Source organism: Ovis aries, chromosome 14 (genome assembly GCF_016772045.2).
Source record: "Ovis aries strain OAR_USU_Benz2616 breed Rambouillet chromosome 14, ARS-UI_Ramb_v3.0, whole genome shotgun sequence".
Taxonomy (NCBI): Eukaryota; Metazoa; Chordata; class Mammalia; order Artiodactyla; family Bovidae; genus Ovis; species Ovis aries.
This window is the reverse complement of record NC_056067.1, coordinates 57,703,424-57,725,109: the sequence shown is the minus strand read 5'-3', so window position 1 is coordinate 57,725,109 and position 21,686 is coordinate 57,703,424. Positions and strand designations below refer to the sequence as shown.

The following is a 21,686-nucleotide window of genomic DNA, read 5'->3' as shown; positions in this document are numbered from 1 at the left end:
TCTCACCAGAGAAGGCCTTTTCCTGGATGTCTGTCTGGGGCCCACACTGGTGGGGCCAGGAGTCATCTCCCCAGCCCTCCTCCCACTGTCCTGGGGTCTAGGACGGTCAACAACGCTTCCTCTTTCCTCCACAAGAGGGAGGCTCCAGGCCCACATTACTTTATCATCCAACGTCATTTAGTTTCCTCTGTCTCATCTTCTAAAAGTTTACACATCCAAAACTATCATTAGTACTTCCATGTCATGTGAATACCACCTCGAGAAAATATTACTATTGATTTGTTTTTTAAAAATCTATGCATGGGACTTCCCCGGTGGTCCAGTGGTTAAGAATGCACCTGTCAATGCAGGGGATAGTGGTTTGATCCCTGGTCTGGGAAGATTCCACATGTCCTTGAGCGACCAAGTCCATGAGCCCCAACTACTGAGCCCACAGTGGCAACTATTGAAGCCTGTGGGCCTAGAGTCTGTTTTCCACAAGAGAAGCCACTGCCATGGGAACACCACAATTGGAGTGTAGACCCCTGCTCCCCGCAACTATGAGCCAGCACAGCCAAAAATCAGTATATAAATGAATAAATATTTTTAAAAGTGTGATATATACACTTTTCATTGATAGGAAGTTGTAACTCTTTTGGAATGTAAAAATGGTTGCTTCGTGTCCCCACTTCAATTGTTTGAGTTATTTTATTTTCTATTAGGATCTGCATTACCTCTTAAAGATGCATTTGGTCTTTAAATAATGATCTAGGGTCTTCAGAAAGGGTCGATAGATGGCAGCACAAGGTCTGGAGATACAGAGAAACTGGGGGATCCAAGAAAAGCATACAAATGACACATTGGACATTGGGACATTTAAACTGATTGGTCAGAAATCACACACCTCTGGCCCCAAGCAAACCAAATGAGAACAGATCAATTCTAATAAAGGTGCAAATCTGCTGTTATTCCTGTCTTTGTGGTTACTTCACACCCTCTCATTGTCTATGCTGAGAACTGTGCATCTCTATCTTTTAAAATTAGCATTGCCTGTGTGAGTGTCTTCTTGTTTGCGGAATTCATTCTTCGGCTCCAGGAATAGAACTTAGTTTTGAGTTTCAGTGGGAGATAACTAACCAATCTGATCGCATGGACCACAGCCTTGTCTAACTCAATAAAACTATGAGCCATGCCATGTAGGGCTACCCAAGATGGATGGGTCATGGTGGAGAGTTCTGACAAAACGTGGTCCACTGGAGAAGGGAATGCCAAATCACTTCAGTATGCCTTGAGAACCCCATGAACAGTGTGAAAAGGGAAAAAGATAGGACACTGAAAGATGAAATCCCCAGGTCGGCAGGTGACAAATATGTTACTGGAGATCAGTGGAGAAATAATTCCAGAAAGAATGAAGAGCTGGAGCCAAAGCAAAAACACCACCCAGCTGTGGATGTGGCTGGCGATGGAAGTACAGTCCAGTGCTGTAAAGAATGATATTGCATAGGAGCCTGGATGTTAGGTCCGTGAATCAGGGTAAATTGGAAGTGGTCAACAGGAGAGGGCAAGAGTGAACATCAACATTCTAGGAATCAGCGAACTAAAATGGACTGGAATGGGTGAATTTAACTCAGATGACCAGTATATCTACTATTGTGGGCAAGAATCCCCTAGAAGAAATGGAGTGGCCATCATAGCCAACAAAAGAGTCTAAAATGCAGCACTTGGATGCAATCTCAAAAATGACAGAATGCTCTCTGTTCATTTCTAAGGCAAACCATTCAATATCACAATAATCCAAGTCTATGCCTCAACCAGTAATGCTGAAGAAGCTGAAGTTGAACGGTTCTATGAAGACCTACAAGACCTTCTAGAACTAACATCCGAAAAAGATGTCCTTTTCATTATAGGGGACTGGAATGCAAAAGTAGGAAGTAAAGAAATACTAGAATAACAGGCAAATTAGTGATTGGAGTACAGAATGAAGCAGGGCAAAGGCTCATAGAGTTTTGCCAAGAGAACGCACTGATCATAGCAAACCCTTTCTTCCAACAACACAAGAGAAGATTCTACACATGGACATCATCAGATGCTCAATACTGAAATAGGATTGATTATATTCTTAGCAGCCAAAGATGGAGAGGCTCTATACAATCAGCAAAAACAAGACCAGGAGCTGACTGTGGCTCAGATCATGAACTCCTTATTGCCAAATTCAGACTGAAATTGAAGAAAGTAGGGAAAACCACTAGACCATTCAGGTATGACCTAACTCAAATCCCTTATGATTATACAGTGGAAGTGACAAATAGATTCATGGGATTTGATCTGATAGACAGAGTGCCTTAAGAACTATGGACTATGGAGGTTCGTGATAATTTATAGGAGGCAGTTATCAAGACAGTCCCCAGAAAAAGAAATGCAAAAAGGCAAAAATGGCTGTCTGAGGAGGCCATACAAATAGCTGAGAAAAGAAGAGAAGCAAAAGGCAAAGGAGAAAAGGAAATATATACCTGTCTGAATGAAGAGTCCCAAACAATAGTAAGGAGAGATAAGAAAGCCTTCCTCAGTGATCAGTGCAAAGAAATAGAGGAAACCAATAGAATGGGAAAGATTAGAGATCTCTTCGAGAAAATTAGAGATACCAAGGGAACATTTCATGCAAAGGTGGGCACAATAAAGGACAGAAATGGTATGGACCTAAGAGAAGCAGAAGATATTAAAAAGAGGTGGCAAGAATACACAGAAGAACGATTTAAAAAAAAGATCTTCACGACCCAGATAATCACGATGGTGTGATCACTCAGTTCAGTTCAGTTCAGTCGCTTAGTCGTGTCCGACTCTTTGCGACCCCATGAATTGCAGCACGCCAGGCCTCCCCGTCCATCACCAACTCCCAGAGTTCACTCAGACTCACGTCCATCGAGTCAGTGATGCCATCCAGCCATCTCATCCTCAGTCGTCCCCTTCTCCTCCTGCCCCCAATCCCTCCCAGCATCAAAGTCTTTTCCAGTGAGTCAACTCTTCACATGAGGTGGCCAAAGTACTGGAGTTTCAGCTTTAGCATCATTCCTAGAGCCAGATCACTCACCCAGAGCCAGATATACTGGAATGCGAAGTCAAGTGGGCCTTACTATGAACAAAGCTAGTGGAAGTGATGGAATTTCAGTTGAGCTATTTCAGATCCTAAAAGATGATGCTGTGAAAGTGCCACATTCAATATGCCAGCAAATTTGGAAAACTTAGCCGTGGCCACAGGATGGAAAATGTCAGATTTCATTCCAATTGCAAAGAACGGCAATGCCAAAAAATTCTCAAACTACTGCACAATTGCACTATCTCACATGCTAGTAAAGTGATGCTCAAAATTCCCCAAGCCAGGGTTCAGCAGTACTGAATCGTGAACTTCCAAATGTTCAAGCTGGGTTTAGAAAAGGCAAAGGAACCAAAGATCAAATTGCCAATATCCATTGGATCATCAAAAAAGCAAGAGAGTTCCAAAAAAAACATCTACTTCTGCTTTATTGACTGTGCCAAAGCCTTCGACTGTGTGGATAACAACAAACTGTGGAAAATTCTTAAAGAGATGGGAATACCAGACCACTTGACCTGCTTCCTGAGAAATTTGCATACAGGTCAAGAATCAACAGTTAGACCTGGACATAGAACAACAGACTGGTTCCAAATTGGGAAAGGAGTGTGTCAAGGCTGTATATTGTCACCCTGCTTATTTAAATTATATGCAGAGTACATCATGAGAAATGGTGGACTGGATGAACCACAAGCTGGAATCAACATTGCCAGGACAAATATCAACAATCTCACATATGCAGATCCTTATGGCAGAAAGCGAAGAAGAACTAAAGGACGTTTTGATGAAAGTGAAAGAGGAGAGTGAAAAAGTTGGCTTAAAGCTCAACATTCAGAAAACGAAGATCATGGCATCCGGTCCCATCACTTCATGGGAAATAGATGGGGAAACAGTGACAGACTTTATTTTGGGGGGCTCCAAAATCACTGCAGATGGCGACTGCAGCCATAAAATTAAAAGATACTTGCTCCTTGGAAGAAATGCTATGACCAACCTAGACAGCATATTAAAAAGCAGAGACATTACTTTGCCAACAAAGTTTTGTCTAGTCAAAGCTATGGCTTTCCAGAAGTCATGTATGGATGTGAGAGTTGTATGGATGTGGGAGGTGGACTATAAAGATAGCTGAGTGCTGAACAATTGAAGTTTTCAACTGTGGTGTTGAAGAAGACTCTTGAGGGTCTCTTGGACTGCAAGGAGATCCAACCAGTCCATCGTAAAGGAAATCAGTCCTAAGTATTAATTAAAAGGACTGATGTTGAAGCTGAAACTCTAATACTTTGGCCACCTGATGTAAAGAACTGACTCATTGGAAAAGCCCCTGATGCTGGGAAAGATTGAAGGTGGGAGGAGAAGGGGACGACAGAGGATGAGATGGTTGGATGGCATCGCTGACTCAATGAACATGAGTGTGAGTAAGCTCCTGGAATTAGTGATGGACAGGGAGGCCTGGTGTGCTGCAGTCCATGGGGTCTCAAAGACTCAGACACGACTGAGCGACTGAACTGAACTGAACTATGTGTAACCAGCAGATCAGGTGTACATGTGACAACCTGGACGTGAAACAGGCATATGAAACTGGAGGGGCAGTCTGGAAGGACTGAAGTCTTGTAGGATGTGATGCTATTTACAGGCGGACAGTGTCAACACTGAGTTGGAGTGAGTTGAACTGAATTCTGGGATGCACTCCTGGTGTCTCAGAATTGCTTGTGGCTGGTGTGGGTAAAATGACAGACATGTAGGAATTGGCCCCAGAATGCCCAAAACACCCACATTCATTTTCTTATACTAAACCTAGAAACCCAGTGTTGTTTCACCTGACAGCACTTCGTGTGGCCCCTCCCAACACCCAGCCTTATCACCGTCTTTAAACCCTTCAATTGCCACATGTGGGGACTGGGCACCATTCGTCATGGCTGCTCTAGAACATGCATCCAGGCAGGGGAAGTGTTGAGTCCTGATGTAAGCACAGGCTTGGCTTGGTGGATGAAGCTGTTTTCCTCTCAAATGTGTTGGCCAACTTACATTTCAACAACCATTGCTCCACACTTTCCCAGCAGTTGGTGTTTTGAGAGACTGTAATAGCTGGCTACTTGGAGCACGTGTAGTCATACCCTATTAGTGTCTTAACGTGCAGGTTCCTGGCTGCAGTGATGTGGGGCAGCTTTCTATTCCTTGACAGTCCCCTTATACATTGTCCTTGATGAAATTCTTGCTCATTGGGGCCCATTTCTGTATATTTCTTTGACCTTAGGCATTTTAGAAACTCATATTTTGGCTACTGTTACTTTGATGGTTATCTGTATCATCTGTATCTTATTCCACCTGATGGCTTTCAATCCGGCACTCCCAGGGGTGTCTGTTATGAAGAGTTCTTCATTTTAATACAGCTCGGGATTTCAGCGTCTCTCTTAGAGATGGTGCTCTTCCTGTGCTGTTCGGGAATCCTGCCCCACCACAGCTCATGGGGATACCTGCCGCAGTCTCTTGCCGCAGCTCTGCTGTTTGTCTCTAAATAGGTCTCAGCCCATCTGCACTTGATTTTGGTTCCCATATGAGCTAGGGGTGCAGTTTCACTTGACTGGCTTCAGATCCCCTGTCACCCACAGAGTGATTGTAACACCTATCTCTGTCACTTCTTTCTCTCACCTTTGCTATTACACATGACGCTTCCTGTGGTTGGAGTTTATTTCTATGTCCCCTATTCTGTTCCACTGGTCTACTGGTCTATCTCTCTTTCAGTCCAAAAGTTTTGTTGTACTAAAATGTAATATACCCTGGAGAAGAGAATGGCAACCCAAGCCAGTGTTCTTGCCTGGACACTCCCATGGACCGAGGAGTCTTGTGGGCTACAGTCCATGGGTGGCTAAGAGTCAGACACGACTGAGCGACTAAGCAAGCAGGCAGGCTGTAATGTATCTTCACAACTTGCAGAGCCAGGCCTCACACGTTGTTCTTTTCAAGGTACCCTTGCCATCCTTGAAATGTCTGCTTCCTTATAAAGTTTGCAGTGGGGTTACTGAGTTCCACAGATGTCCACTTGGGATGTGGTGACATACGTTTGGATTCTGCACATTATTTTGAGTAGAATAGATATTTATATTCTTTTTTCAAATCCCGAATGTGGTGTATTTTCCCATTTATTTGTATCTTTAATGTCCTTCAAGACAGATTTATAATTTTCTCCACTGAGGTTTGTATATCCTTTTGTTGTATACCTTTCTAAACGTTAGATCGATTCCAGGTATATCCTAATTTCTGATGCAACTGTCAATGGCTCTCATACTGTTTTCTATTACTGTGATATGAGAAAGTAATTGATCTTTTTTGGCCGAGTTGCAAGGCTTGTGGGACCTTGGTTCCCTTACCAGGGATCAAATTCCCATCCCTTGCCTTAGAAGGCAGATGCTTGATCACTGGACCACAGGGAAGTCTGCAAAGGATTTTTCAAATTGGAATTTGTCTCAAGTCATTGTGCTCTCTTGTTAAACCTCTAAATGGATCTGTATAAACTTTTGGATTTTTCAACATGCAGAACTGTTATGAACATAAATCTGTCTTTTTTCCTTTCAATTGTTACACCTTTTACCGATATTTAATGACTTGCTAGGGTGGAACCTATCCTACTCTATTAACTATGATGTTTCCTAAAGACACCCTTCATCTTTTTAGGGAGTTTCTCTTTCATTTCCAATGCACTGTGAATTTTATCACAAAGGCATTTGCAATCATCCAGTGTTCATTGTTTTCATCTCTGGAGATTTAATCAGTAAATTTGGGACAGCAGCCACACTAGAAGCCACACTATGTATTGTATATTTCCACAGAGGAGATGTAACATAAGTAATTGATTATGCAGGTGTTGAAAGACCAGTGGAGCCTGTCAAGCAGGGAACACTCTCTTAGCTTTGGACTACTCTAATCTAAGCCCTCAGCTTGATGTTTTTCAAATCTTTTACATACATAGACATTATATTCTCTCTGAGATTCAGGTATAACATTGTGTCCGGTTCAGGAGTACAATGTAATGATTTAATATATGTACATATTGAAAAATGATCACCAAATGTGCCTAATTAACATTTATATCGATAAGGCTAAAAATAGACCTTTTTGTGATGAGAAATTTTAAGATCTAATCTTTTGGCAACTTTCAAATATACAGTACAGTTGTGTTAACTGTATTAGTGTCCCTAAACATGTTAAATATAGTCACCATGAGGTACATTACATGTCCATGACTTTTTATTTTATTCCCGGAAATGTGTACCTTCTGACCACTTTTGCCAGTTTTGCCATAGACTCCACTCTCTACCTCTGAGGACCACCAGTTATTTCTCTTTATCTATGACTTTATGTTGTTGGGGTTTTTTTCAGTTTCACCTACCTGTGAGATCATACAGTATTCTTCTTCCTCTGTCTAATGTATTTCATTACCCTAATGCCCTCGTGTACCATCCATGTATTGTAAAGGCAGGATTTCCTTCTCTTTTATAGCTGAAGAATGATCACGAGTACGCACACACCGCAGTCTCTTTACTCATTCTCTCATCATTGGATATGGAAGTTGTTTCCATGTCTTCAATAATGTACATAGCGCTTCCATGAACGTGGGGTGCATGTATCTTTTCAAATTGCCATTTTCATTTTCTTGAAAGGCCCCAAAGTGAAAGTGCTTGAGGTTCTCGTTTTAGTTTTGAGGAACCTGCAGAGTGTTCCCCATAGTGGCTGCACCAATTCACATTCCCACCAGCAGTGCCCAGGGGTTCCCTTACCCCACGTGCTCACCAACACCGCTTGTTTCTTGTCCTCTGACCGTCCCAGCTTGACATTTGCTGGACACCAGCTGCTGTGAAGGTGTGCTGCACAGCCCTGTGGCTCCTGGCCTTCTCCAGTGCCTGCTTGTCCAGCAATGTTCCCGCAACAGGTGAGGACTGAGGGAGAGAGCTCGTCCCCTCTTGTTCACCTGGACCCTGGGCAGGGCCAGTCCAGGGTTCGGTGGAGCCTGACATTGACTCAAGCATTAGGATCCCTCCTTAGGCAAAAACAAACAACAAAAAACAGTGTCACCGAATACAATACAGACATGGCTCCCAAACACAAAATGTGACCCCCAGGTCTCCGGTGCGGCCCTGAAGTGTTTTCAGGGACTGAGAACAGAGAGCAAATGAACAAAGAAGCTGCCATATCTCTTATCAGTCAGTAAATTCCAAGAACTCATGAATCTGTGAGCCAGGAACTGTCGATGGAGGCCAAATACATATTTCCTAAAAGTCTCAATACCACAGGGACATCACATCTGAGTTTCTTTTGAATGAGAAATCTACGTAATCAATCACAAAAAATAAAATGCTGAAAACCAAAAGATAAGACATATATTGCAGACTATTTTTCTTTCTTCCTTTTTTAATTTTTTTTTTAACATCCATGCTCTAGGGCTTGTAGGGTCTTAGTTCCCAGACCAGGGATTGAAGCTGGGCCAGAGGCAGTGAGAGTGCAGAGTGCTAAGCACTGGGCCACCATACCACTTTTCTCAGAAGTCAGACACACCTATCACACCTGCATAACACCTGTGCCCCATACTTTTGGTCTGATCCTCTTTGATTGCCTCTTTTTAGGAGAATAATCATGTATATTAATTAATATGAACAGTCTACTCATAAAGTGTTAGTTAGCTGTGTTTGACCCTTTGTGATCCCATGGACTGTAGCCTGTAAGAGCCCTCTGTCCATGTAATTCTCCAAGCAAGGATACTGGAGTGGGTTGCCATTCCCTTCTCCAGGGGATCTTCCTGACGCAGGAATCGAACCCTGGTCTTCACACTGAGGGCAGATTCTTTACCATCTGAGCTAGCAGGGAAGCCCATTGTACGAGGAAGTGAGATTAATTATATTATGTCGAAAATAGAGTAGAAAGAAGATACAGTATTTCCACTGGCACGATTGATTGACGGACATTTCCTTTTGTTTCTGTAGTTTAAAAAAGTAAAAAATATATTAATATTTCTATCTAACTATAAAAGAAACTTTCCATCAGTCCCATGGCTTCTTCCTGAAAGTGTCTAAAATGTTTATGATCATAGTCAAACTTGTGAAACTTAAAGAATTTTTTCCTGAAAGGGCAGCAAGTTCACAGGTTTTTTCCATACATGACTTAAGCCTTCCTGTGGCTTTGAAAAGAAGGCCATCCAGAGTGAGGGGTCGTGAACTGTGTTTCTGTGTGAGGTCTGGACTTTGGGGTCCCAGCTGAATGGGCAAAGTTCTTCCTTTACCACCCCACTTTGCGTGGGCCTGTGTCCGGGTTGGCTGGTCCCACAGACCCTCAGATCCATGAAGACACGCAGCCCGTATGCCCTGTTCTGGAAACCCTTCTGGGCAAAGGAGCTTTTCACGCTCAGCTTTTCTTCCTGGGTTCCACCCTCCACCGTGTGTGAGTCTTCCTGCCCAAGTCTGAATGGTTTTGAGAAATCTTTCAATGTTCTTTTCCGGAAAGTCCAGTGTGTCTGTGTTGCAGGGTTGGTCCCACCCGATGACCAGGGCTGGAGCCCGTTTCTCTTTTCTGGTTGTGCGGGCCGCTGGGGGATCCCACCATGGACCTGAGCATCACTGGACGGGTAGTCATGTCAGAGCCACGTGCAGTGAAGCCTCTTGGCCTCTGGGGGCCTCAGGACCTCCCGCTGCAGCGTGGGGTGTGGGGTGGAGGGGTGGGACCTTCTGCCTTCTCAGGGCCGCCCCTCCTCCATGGCCTGGGGCGTCCAAGTTCCCCTTCTGTGCTTGGCCAAGGCTCTGTCTCCGTCACCCTCTGGCTTCCTGTTGGGGCTTCCTCGTTCCCTCCCCACATTTGGGGCACTTCCCTCCCCCGCAGAGGGACCTGAACTGGCTCTGTGCTGGCGGATGCCGACATGGTGCCCCTGCTGCGGCTGCTCCCCCTGCTACCGCTGCTGCCCCTGCTGTGGGGGGGTGAGTGGGGGAGGGGTGGGGAACAGGGCTCACGGCTGGAGGAGGGGGTCAAGTGTGGGGAGGGGCTGGAGCTGCAGTTGAGCCTCTGTGTCCCCCAGGGTCCCTGCAGGAGCTTCCAGGGTACGAGCTCCGAGTGCAGGAATCAGTGGTGGTGCAGGCGTGCATGGACGTCCACGTGCCCTGCTCCTTCTCCTATCCCTGGAGTTCGGGAAATTCCTGGCATTCCTCTGAGGAACCCTTCATCTACTGGTTCCGGGAAGGAGACCCCCATTACAGTGATGCTGTGGCCACAAACGACCGAAAGAAACGACTGAAGTCAGAGACCCAGGGCCGATTCCACCTCGTCGGGGACCCCAGGGACGACGACTGCTCCCTGAGCATCCAAGAGGCCAGGCTGAGCGACTCAGGAGTCTACTACTTGCGAGTGGAGAGAGGACGTAATGTGAAGTACAGTTACAGAGAGAAGAAGCTGAACTTGAAGGTGACAGGTGTGACAGGGGCCCCAGGAGAGGACCCTGGCCTGTGGAGACTCCTTTATTAGAACGGGAATGGGGTATAGGAGCCCTCCCTGCTCCAGGTCTTGGGGTTTGAGGGTTCAGGAGAAACTCAGAACTGGGAATGAGTTGTGACCCTGACCCTCTGGGTCCCCACTCCCCTGCGTCCAGGCATCTCCCTCTGTCTCCTCATCTCCTTTTCTCCAGAGAAACCCGACATCCAGTTCCTGGAGCCTCTGGAGTCCGGCCGCCGCACATCTCTGACCTGCAGCCTGTCGCTAGCTTGTGGTCAGTCACACTATCTCCTGTTCTCCTGGGCGGGGGACACCCTTGATGCCATGAATCCAGACACCCTCCACTCTTCGGAGCTCACCCTCACCCCGAGGCCCCAGGACCACGGCACCAACCTCACCTGTCGGGTGACACTCCAGGGAGCGCAGGTGACCCTGGAGAGAACCATCCAACTCAACGTCTCCTGTGAGCGTGGAGGGGTGGCGGGGTCCCTGAGGGTGGTGGGGTCTGTGTGTGTGTGTGAGTGTGTAGAGAGAAGGGCAGCCCACTCTTCTATGGGTCTGCGCCCGGAGAGCTGAGGTGGGGAGTGGCCGTGAAGGACAACCCCCCCCTTCCTGGTTTCCCTCCTGGTGTGCTGGTCAGTTTCCATCCCACTCCTCCCTCTGCAGCAAGCCCATGTCTTTCTGCCTCAGATGCCCCGAGGAACCTCCGCATCAGCCTCTCCTTCAGAAACAGCACAGGTAGGGCAGGACCTCTCCTCTCCAGGGCTGGGTCCTGCTCCTGGGACCGCCTCCAAGGGGTGGGGGGATGGGCTTGAGGGTGATCAGATATGGGAAGAGCAAGGAGAAAATCCCCACCCCGGCCCACCTCCCATGCACTAGACCACACACACATGCAGTACACAGAGACTCACACACACAGGCACACACACAGAATACACACACATGAACATTCACTGAGACACGCACAGAAACGCCCATACACACAGGCACACACACATCACACATGTACACATATACACAGAGTTATACCCACAGCACAGGCACCCACCATGCACACATACACTCATGGACACATACACGTGCACTCATGCACACATACCCACAGGCACACACACATACACCCCACACATTTACACACTCACACACCCTGTTCAAAGCCCATTTCCTTCACCATGGGTCTATTATGTGGCTTTCTTCCACAAAAGCCTCCTGAGTCCCATCTCCTGCTGCCTTCACTGAATCAACTTCTCAAGCCTTGAGGCTCTGGGTTTTCTTTCCATCAAACAGCCCAGGCCTGTCCCATTGAGACACCAAGCCTCCCCTGAAGATACGAGACCCAGACAGTTTGGCTCAGCCTGCTTAGGGTAGGAAGGTCCAGCCCTGGGACCACAGGGAACCCAGCTGGCCGGCTGGGGGAGGAGAGAGTGACGCCAGGAGATCCTGGGAAGGAGGGAGGAGGAGACTTCAGTCTCCCCCAGCTCTCCCGCTGTGCTTTCCCCCAAAGCCCTCAAGATTCTGCAGAACGCCTCATCTGTTCTCATCTCAGAGGGCCAGGCACTACAGCTGCTGTGTGTTGCTGACAGCAACCCCCCTACACAGCTGAGCTGGTTCTGGGGATCCCCAGCCCTGGAGTCTACCCCCATCTCCAGCACCGGGATCTTGGAAATACCACAAGCAGCGGCTGGAGATGGAGAAGTCACCTGCCAAGCGCAGAACCCTCTGGGCTCCCAGCAAGTTTTCTTCAGCCTCTCTGTGCAGAGTGAGTTGCAGGACAGGAGCTGGGGGCGGGCAGCCTGGGAGGTGTGTGCCTTTGGGAGGGCTGGGTCTGGGGACTGAGCTTCACCCCCTCTCCCTTCCCCAGAAGGCCCCCATCCCTGCAGCTCTGAGACTGAGGAGCAGCAGGGCTCCTGGCCTCTGGTCCTCACCCTGATCAGAGGGGCCCTCATGGGGGCTGGCTTCCTCCTCACCTATGGCTTCACCTGGACCTACTACACCAGGTGAGCACAGCTGTCTCCCTGCGGGGAAGTCCAGAGAATCGCTCTGGAGTTGCCTGTGGGGCTTGGCGGTCCTTCCTGCCTGCAGCTAAACTGTGTGACTCTCCAGGGACTTCCGTGTCGGTCCAGTGGTTGAGCCTGCGAGTTTCCACTGCAAGGGGCAGGGGTTCGATCCCGGGTTGGGGAACTAAGTTCACACATGCCTTGAGGCAGAGCCCAGAATGAATGAAATGGGTCTGCCTCTCTGACCTGAGACCGTGTGGGCTCTGCAGGTGTGGTGGCCAGTAGGGAGCTGGGCTGAGGGGTGTGGCCGAGCCTGCTCTCTGCCATGAGGAGATTCACCTGAGGAGGCAGAGCCCAGAGGACAGATGTGGGGACATCACTGCGAGCTTCTCCCGGGAAACTCTCGCCTCCAACCCTGTGTCGTTTGCATCCACGAGCCTTCATTTCTAGAGATGACTGCGAGACAGTAGGAAGAGTCACTCCCACTGAAAGGAGACTTTCTGACTTAACTCGCTTAGTATGAGATTACTCATGTTTTCACATGTATCAATAATTCATTGTTGGTTGTGCTTGGTTTTTGTCTTGAAAATAGTATTTTACATATGACTATTCCTCCAGTTATGTATGGACTCTAAAATAAGATGACATTGCCTTTGCTTGCAAGTTTTGTCTCTTTCACAGTAACGTTGATGTGAATGGCGTGATGAATTAGGAGGCCTAGCACTTTTCTCGTGGTCGGTGTGGAACTGCTTCATCATACACTTGGCATATGTTTAGTTCGAGAAGGTAGCCTCAGAGAGTTCTTTTGAGTAGTTAGATGAGTTTATATCCCATGGTCATATATGAGGGTTCTGAGCTTCCTACACCCTCAGCAGCACTTGTACTACCTACATGGTCCGTTTTCAACACTGCACTCCACTGTGGCAGTATCTCCTTGCCTTTTTAGTTTATTTCCCCTAACGTGCAATGATGTTGAGCCATCTGAATATCTTCTTTAGGGAAATTCCTGTTTGGATCTTTGCCCATTGAAAACTAAAAATTGGGCAGTCTTTTTCTTGTTAATTGAGTTCTTTAGTCTGGATGTGACTTTTTAAAAATCAAAATATAACTGATTTATAATGCTGTATTTGTTTCACGGTACAGCAAGGTGATTCAGTTATATACGTATATTCTCCTCAGATTCTTTCCCGTTATACTTTTTTACAAGATTGTTAGTATACTTCCCTGGGCTAGACAGCTGGTCCTTGTTGGTTATCTATTTTAGATACAGCAGGGGAGCCTGGTGGGCTGCCGACTATGGGGTCACACAGAGTCAGACACGACTGAAGTGACTGAGCAACAGCAGCAGCCGTGTGTATTTGTCAATCCCAACCTCCCAATTTATCCTTCCTCCCTCTGAAAAAATTTTAGGATTTTTACCCTTTAAGAAACTAAGAAATGTAAACAGAGTATTTCTAAATAAATATTAAAGAAAGATTTTTGGTTTTTTTTTGGTTTCCAGAACTGGTTAATGGGAGGGTGTAAAATGTTTAGAGGCCCTGTCAAATTTAGGAAACCTTATGAAATACCAATTCTAAAGAGCATCAAGGTCACAGGTTATTTCCACACATGCCTTGAGCCTTCACGTGGCTTTGAAAACAAGGTCGTGCAGTGTGAGGGGTCCTGAATGCCCTTCTCATGAAGCCCAGGCTTCCGGGGTGCACTGAGTGGGGCAAGGCTCTCCCTTCAGCCACCCCGTTTTGCATGGGCCTGTGCCCTGGGGGTTGGTCCTACAGACCCTCAGGTCCACGAAGACCCATAGGCCTGTGCCATGTTTGGAAAACCCTTCTGGCAAAGGAGCTTTAATGCTCAAGTTTTCCTTCCTGGGCTCCATTCTCCACTGTTTTGGGGTCTGGAAACTTTTTCCTGCGTGAACTGGAGTGGTTTTGAGAAATTTTTCAATATTCTTATCCAGAACGTTCAGTGTATTTCAGCTGCAGGTGGGTCCTGCCAGATGACCGGGGCTGGACCTCCTTTCTCTTTTTCTGGTTTCACTGCTTATGGGGCGATCCTATGGTGAACATGAAATTCATTTGGAAGGTGATCATGTCACATCCAGGCTTCCCTGGTATCTCGGTGGTAAAGAGTCAGGCTGCAATGCAGAAGATGCGAGTTCAGTACCTGGGTTGGGAAGATCCCCTGGAGAAGGAAATGGCAACCTGCTCCACTATTCTTGCCTGGGAAATCCTGTGGAATGAGAAACCCAGCAGGCTACAGTCTCTGGGGTCACAGAGTCGGAGACAACGTAATGAGTAAACAACAGCATTTCAGAATCACATCTGGTGAAACCTCGCCAGCTCTGGGGGCTTCATGCTCTTCCCTGCAGCCTGTGGAAGGAGCGATGGGGGAGGGGTTGGAGGGAGAACGGGAAACACTGTGACTTCTCATCAACCCCCCAGCCCCGCCTATGGAGTCCACCTTCCCCTTCTCCGCCAGCCAATCTTCATCACCTGCTGCCTTCCTGGCTGCCTGTTGGGGCTTCCTCCTTCCTTCCCCACATTCGGGGCACTTCCTCCCTGATGGAGGCACCTGGACCTGGGCTGGAGGATGCGGACATTGTACCCCTGCTGCTGCACCCAGAGACTCTCCATTCCTTGAAGCTCGCCCCCACCCTGAGGCCCCAGGACCACAGCACCGACCTCACCTGTAGGGTGAATCTCCAAGGATCTCAGGTGACCATGGACAGAGCCATCCAGCTCAATGTCTCCTGTGAGTGTGGAGGGGTGGCTGAGTCCCTGAGGCAGTGGTGTGTGTGTATGTGTGTGTGTGAGTGTGTAGAGAGAAGGCCAGCCTACTCTTCTATGGGTCTGCACCCTGGGAGCTGAGGTGGGGAGTGGCCGTGAAGGACAGCCTCCCCCCCAACACTTCCTGGTTTCCCTCCTGGGGTGCTGGTCAGTTTCCATCCCACTCCTCCCTCGGCAGCAACCCCATGTCTTTCTGCCCCAGATGCCCTGAGGAACCTCCACATCAGCCTCCCCTTCAGAAACGTCACAGGTAAGACAGGACCTCTCCTCTCCAGGGCTGGGTCCTGCTCCTGGGACCGCCTCCAAGGTGAGTCAGGGGAGTGGGTTTGAGTGTGATCAGATATGGGAAGAGCAAGGAGAAAATCCCCACCCCACCCCACCTCCCATGCACTAAACCACACACACATGCAATACACACATACACATATGCCCAGATATTAATAGATCCTGGGAAGGCCAGAGAGTGAGACCTCAGCCTCCCCCAGCTCTCCCACTACGCTTTCCCCAAAGTCCCTCAAGATTCTGCAGAACACCTCGTCCTTTCTCATCTCAGAGAGCCAGGCACCGCAGCTGCTGTGTGTTGCTGACAGCCACCCCCTGCACAGCTGAGCTGGTTTCCAGGGTCTCCCGCCCTGGAGGCCGCCCCCAACTCCAGCACCGGGATCTTGGAGATGCAGGACTTAGGACCTGCAGAAAGAGAGTTCACCTGGCGAGCTCAGAACCCTCTGGGCTCCCAGCACGTTTCCAGAGGACAGACGTGCAGACATCACTGTGAGCTTCTCCCTGGAAATGCTTGACTCCAAATCTGTCTCCTTTCCACCCAAGGGTTTTAATCTTTTAATTTGTAGAGGTGACTGTGTGATGACCCAAAGAGTAAATTCCACTGAAAAGAGACTTTCATTCCTTTCATTTTCCAAGAATACATGGTCCCTCATCAGGACAGGGCCCAGGGGGAAGCACGAGGTTGTGCTCAAGGAGCAGGAGCAGGGAAGCGTTTCTTCGAGTTTCCACGGGAAAGAAAAGGCTTCTTGTTGTTCAGTTGCTCGGTCACGTCCAACTCTTTGCAGGACAGCATGCTAGGCTTCCATGTCCTTCACCATCTCCCGGAGCTTGCTCAAATGCATTTTCATTTAGCTGATGATGCCATCCAACCATCTCATCCTCTGTTGTCCCCTTCTCCTTCTGCCTACAATTTCCCCCATCATCAGGGCCTTTTCTAAGGAGTTGGCTCTTCACACCGCGTGGCCGAAGTATTGGAACTTCAGCTTCAGCATCATTCCTTCTGTTAGGGAAAGCGCACTGACTGAAACCACCCACCCTGGCAAGGCACCACAGTAACCATTTGCATGAGGTGTTCTACGAGAGGAGGCCCTGGTAAGGAACACGGAGCTAATAAGCCTCCACCAACCAGAAGAGTTCTGGAAAGGTCAAATGGAGACACCACATGTCCCACCACCTCCCAGAATCCTTCTCTCTGGCATCCATCTTGGTGGAACAAGGCATGCACCACCGGCAAGGACTCTGAGCCAGAATGTTTGGCTAGAGACAACCAGGAAACTAATCCCATCACCATACAACCCAAGACTGCAAGCCATGTGACAGAGCTGTTCTCCTGGGTTCCCTTACCCTGCTGCTCTCCACCCGGGTGCCCTTTCCCAATAAAATCTCTTGCTTTGTCAGCACATGTGCCTCCTCGGACAATTCATTTCTGAGTGTTAGACAAGAGCCCAGTTTCAGGCCCTGGAAGGGGTCCCTCTTCCAGCAACACTTCCAGCGAATATTCAGGGTTGATTTCCTTTAGGATGGACTGGTTGGATGTCCTTGCAGTCCAAGGGACTTTCAAGAATCTTCTCCAACACCACAGTTCAAAAGCATCAATTCTTTGGCACTCAGCTTTCTTTATAGTCCAGCTCTCACCTCCGTACATGACTATTGGAAAAACCATAGCTTCGACTATACCGAACTTTGTCAGTAAAGTAATGTCTCTGCTTTTCAATATGCTGTCTAGGTTTGGAAGGAAATATAGCTTTTCTTCCAAGCATCTTTTAATTTCATGGCTGCAGTCACCATCTGCAGTGATTTTGGAGCCCCCCCAAATAAACTCTGTCATTGTTTCCCCATCTATTTGCCGTGAAGTGATGGGATGAGATGCCATGAACTTAGTTTTTTGAATGTTGGGTTTTAAGCCAGCTTTTCCAGTCCCCTCTTTCACCTTCACGTAGAGGCTGTTTAGTTTCCTTCTCACTTTCCACCATAAGGGTGGTGTCACTTGCATATCTGAGGTTATTGTTATTTGTCCTGGCAATTGAGATTCCAGCTAGTGCTTCATCCAGCCCAGCATTTCTCATGATGTACTGTGCATATAAGTTAAAAAAGCAAGGTGACAATATGCAGCTGCGACGTACTCCTTCCCCAATTTTGAACCAGTCTCTTGTTCCATGTCTGGTTCTAACTGTTGCTTCTTGACCTGCAAACAGGTTGTAGGAGGCAGGTAAGGTAGTCTGGTCTTCTCATCTCTTGAGGAATTTCCCACAGTTTGTTGAGATCCACACAGTCAGTAAAGAGTCTGCCTGCAATGCTGGAGACCTGGTTCAACTCCTGGGTCAGGAAGTTCCCCTGCAGAAGGGATAGACTACCCACTCCAGTGTTCTTGGGCTTCCCTGGTGACTCAGCTGGTAAAGAATCCACTTGCAATGGGGGAGACCGGGGTTTGATCCCTGGGTTGGGGAGGTCCCCTGGAGAAGGGCATGGCAACTGACTTCCAGTTTTCTTGCCTGGAGAATCCCCATGGACAGAAGAGGCTTGCGGGCTGCAGTCCCTGGGGTCACAAAGCGTGGGACATGACTGAGGGAACAAGCACATCACAGCTGCACAGCACTTCTTTCCTGGTGGGTGTGGACGTGTTTCGCCATAAGGTCAGCATGTATTTAATTCTGGAAGGCAGCCTCAAAGAGTCCTGTCATTAGCCAAGTCAGTTTCCATCCCAGCACCATATATGAGGGCTCTGAGCTTTTTACCACCTCAGCTGCACTTGTGTTACCCGCAGGCTCAGTTTTCAGTGCTGCACTCCACTTGGTAGCATCTCATTACCCTTTTCATTTATTTCCCTTTGGTGCAATTGACAGGGTAAAAGGCAGGAAGGCCAGGGGTCACCAAATGGAGGAAATAGGCTGCAAGTTTCAGACATGTTTTGTCTCTCCCTCAAGCAGCAGGAGGAAACAAACTACACGTGTTAGATTTTTTCCCCTTATCTGTACAAATTTAAAAAGAGGTTTCTTTTAAAATCCTTTGTTGCCATGATGACACCTGGTTCCACTTGAACTTAACTTTTCTCAGACTTTGAACTAACTAATGCATTTTTCTCATGGAAATGTTTGTCTTAAGCTATGTTAATGAACTATGTTCAGTTCAGTTCAGCTGCTCAGTTGTGTCCCACTCCTTTTGACCGCATGGACTGCAGCATGCCAGGCCTCCCAGGTCATCACTAACTCCCGGAGTTTACTCAGACTCATGTCCATTGAGTCAGTGATGCCATCCAAGCATCGCACCCTCTGTCTGTTGTCACCTTCTCCTCCCACCTTCATTCTTTTCCAGCATAAGGGTCTCTTCAAATGAGTCAGCTCTTCGAATTTTTGTCTCCAGGCTTTGGGCTTCCCTCATAGTTCAGTGGGTAAAGAATCTGCCTGCAATGTGGGCGACCTGGGTTCCATCACTGGGTTGTGAAGATCCCCTGGAGAAGGGAAAGGCTACCCCCTCCAGTACTCTGGCCTGGAGAATTCCATGGGGGTCACAAAGAGTCACACATGACTGAGCGACTTTCACTTCACTTCTGTCTTCAAGTTGGTTCCACCTAAAACTCAGAACTGACTTGACAAACCAGTATGTTTTACTCATGCAAATGTTCTCTAAGCTGCTTTACTGAGACTGTACTTGCTTGGAAACCTGCATTTCTTCAAGATTCATGTCAATCATTTTATGGCCCAGGATAACTCACCTTGTGCCAATGTTATCTCAAAACGCATGTTCTGAGTGAGGGGCCTGATGCCAGTCTCTGAGTTTTGAGACATTTCTTTTCTCCAATTAGCAGCCTGCTAGTAGCTATGTAACATCCAGCTAAAGACTAGCAGGGGGGCATTCTTTCTGCCCCCTTCTGATGTCTATGTCATAAGCTTTCTCTATCTCTTTTATACTTTAATACAACTTTATTACACAAGAGCTCTGCGGGATCAAGCCTTGCCCCAGATTGAATTCCTCTCCTCTGGAGGCCGAGAATCCTGGCGTCTTACACGGCTCAGCAACAACCATTGACAAAGATGTTGAACCATTTGACTTTGCTTTTGTGAAATCCCTGTTTGGTTTCTCACTTATTTAATAATAAAAATTGGGCAGTCTGTTTTGAAAAAATAAAAAGATTTGAGTTCTTTATTCTTTATGTGTATGTTTAAAAATTGTAGTTAATGGTTTTATAATGTTGTGTTAGTTTCACAGTGCAGCAAATTGATTCTATATACACACACACACACACACACACATACATATACATATATATATATTCTGTTCAGGTTGTTTTCCATATATAATATATATAACATATATATTCTTTTCAGGTTGCTTTCTATCATAGCTTACTACAAGATGCTGAGTAATGTTCCCCATGTGATATATTTGGTACTTGTTGGTTATCTACTTTATATATAGTAGTGGGTACATGGTAATTCCAAACTTCTACTTTACCCTGTACAAAGTGAGTCTTTTGACTTGTGACTTTCTCTCCCCCTCTTCTCTCTCTCTTCTTTGCTGTGCAGGAGTCTAAAAATTATTTTATGAAATCCTCTCATCAGTGTTTTCATTTGTATGCAGTGTGCTGTCTGTCCACTTATGAAATCTTTGCATATCTCAATATCTTTTAAAAATGAAAGTATAGATGAGATATACATTTATGTTAGTTTCAGGTGTACAACAGAATGCCCCTCCACAAAATATATTCCAAAATGATCACCATGACAGGACCTAGTTACCAGCTGCCAGCATATACAGTGTTAATGACTGTAGTCAATTGCTATAGCTTTGTAGTAGAGTTGATATCAGAGAGTATCATACCTCCAGCTTTGTTCTTATTTCTCAACATTGCTTTGACTATTTGATGTCTTTGATGGCTTCAATAAAATTTGAGGATTATTTGTTCTAGCCCTTTTCAAAATGCCATGGGTATTTTAGATAAGGATTGAATTGAATATGTATTGCAAGGCTACAATGGACATTTTCACAATTTTCCTTCTTCTGTTAGCATGGTATAGCTTTCAATTTCTTTGTGTCTTCTTCAGTTTCTTTCATCAATGGCTTATGTCTTTTCTTCTTGATGAAATTTATTCCTGGGTATTTTATTCTCTTTGATGCAATTGTCCATGGGAAAGTTTTAAAATGCTTTCTTTCTGGTAGATATCTTCCTGCATTTCCCCAGTACTACATACAATCATATTTTGTGTATATATTGGGGACAGCAGGAAAAAATGGTCCTTGAGGACAGGAAATAGCTTCACTCAGATACTAGGTATCATGTTGCAAAAACTCACCCTTCATTCTCACCAGAGAAGGCCTTTTCCTGGGTGTCTGTCTGGTGCCCATGCTGGTGGGGCCAGGAGTCATCTCCCCAGCCCTCCTCCCACTGTCCTGGGGTCTAGGACAGTCAACAGCACTTCCTCTCTCCAGCACAAGAAGGAGGCTCCAGGGCCACATTACTTTATCATCCAGCATCATTTAGCTTCCTCTTCGTCTCGTCTTTTTAAAGCTCACACCTCCAAAACTACCATTAGTACTTCCGTGTCATGTGAATACCACCTCATAAAATGTTACTATTGATTTGCTTTTAAAAATCTATGCTTGGAACTTCCCTGGTGGTCCAGCGGTTAAGAACGCACCTGCCAGTGCAGGAGACGCCCGTTTGATCCCTGGTCTGGGAAGATTCCACATGTCCTTGAGCAACTAAGTCCAAGAACCACAACTGAGCCACTGAGCCCACAGTGGCAAATACTGAAGCCTGCGGGTCCAGAGCCTGTTCTCCACAACAAGAGAAGCCACCCCAACAGGAAGCCTGAGTCCCACAACTGGAGTGTAGACCCTGCTCCCCGAAACTATGACTCAGCACAGGCAAAAATAAGTAAATAAATGAATAAACCTTTTTAAAAGTATAATATGTACACTTTTCACTGATAGGAAGTTGTAACTCTTTTGGAATATAAAAATGGTTGCTTCGTGTCCCCAGTTCAGTTGTTTGGGTTATTTTATTTTCTATTAGAATAGTCATTAGCACTTAAAGATGCATTTGGTCCCTAAATAATGATGTGGGGTCTTTGAAAGGGTCCAGATGGCAGC

The 21,686-nt window shown here is 46.8% G+C and overlaps 1 protein-coding gene across 13 annotated transcripts in view; it reads left to right on the top strand.

Annotated features, from left to right (window-relative positions):
• LOC101102085 (sialic acid-binding Ig-like lectin 14) overlaps positions 1 to 21,686 on the top strand; it is a 52,329-nt gene that overhangs the window by 18,658 nt on the left and 11,985 nt on the right. The window contains exons 1-9 of one of the 13 annotated variants that reach the window (XR_009596383.1): positions 9,904 to 10,026; positions 10,125 to 10,514; positions 10,728 to 10,997; positions 11,201 to 11,272; positions 12,039 to 12,293; positions 12,396 to 12,531; positions 15,007 to 15,242; positions 15,517 to 16,085; positions 16,523 to 16,996. The exons of 2 other annotated variants lie outside the window; for them this stretch is intronic. Coding sequence is in view for 10 of the 11 variants with exons in the window: in XM_060398827.1 (XP_060254810.1) it covers positions 9,969 to 10,026; positions 10,125 to 10,514; positions 10,728 to 10,997; positions 11,201 to 11,272; positions 12,039 to 12,293; positions 12,396 to 12,531; positions 15,007 to 15,220 (1,395 nt within the window). In the remaining variant the exon portion in view is untranslated. Of the gene's footprint in view, positions 1 to 9,903; positions 10,027 to 10,124; positions 10,515 to 10,727; positions 10,998 to 11,200; positions 11,273 to 12,038; positions 12,294 to 12,395; positions 12,532 to 12,800; positions 14,009 to 15,006; positions 15,243 to 15,516; positions 16,997 to 21,686 lie in introns of those variants that run through there. 10 more of the 13 variants (XM_060398831.1, XM_060398828.1, XM_060398829.1 and 7 more) reach the window with 10 other exon arrangements.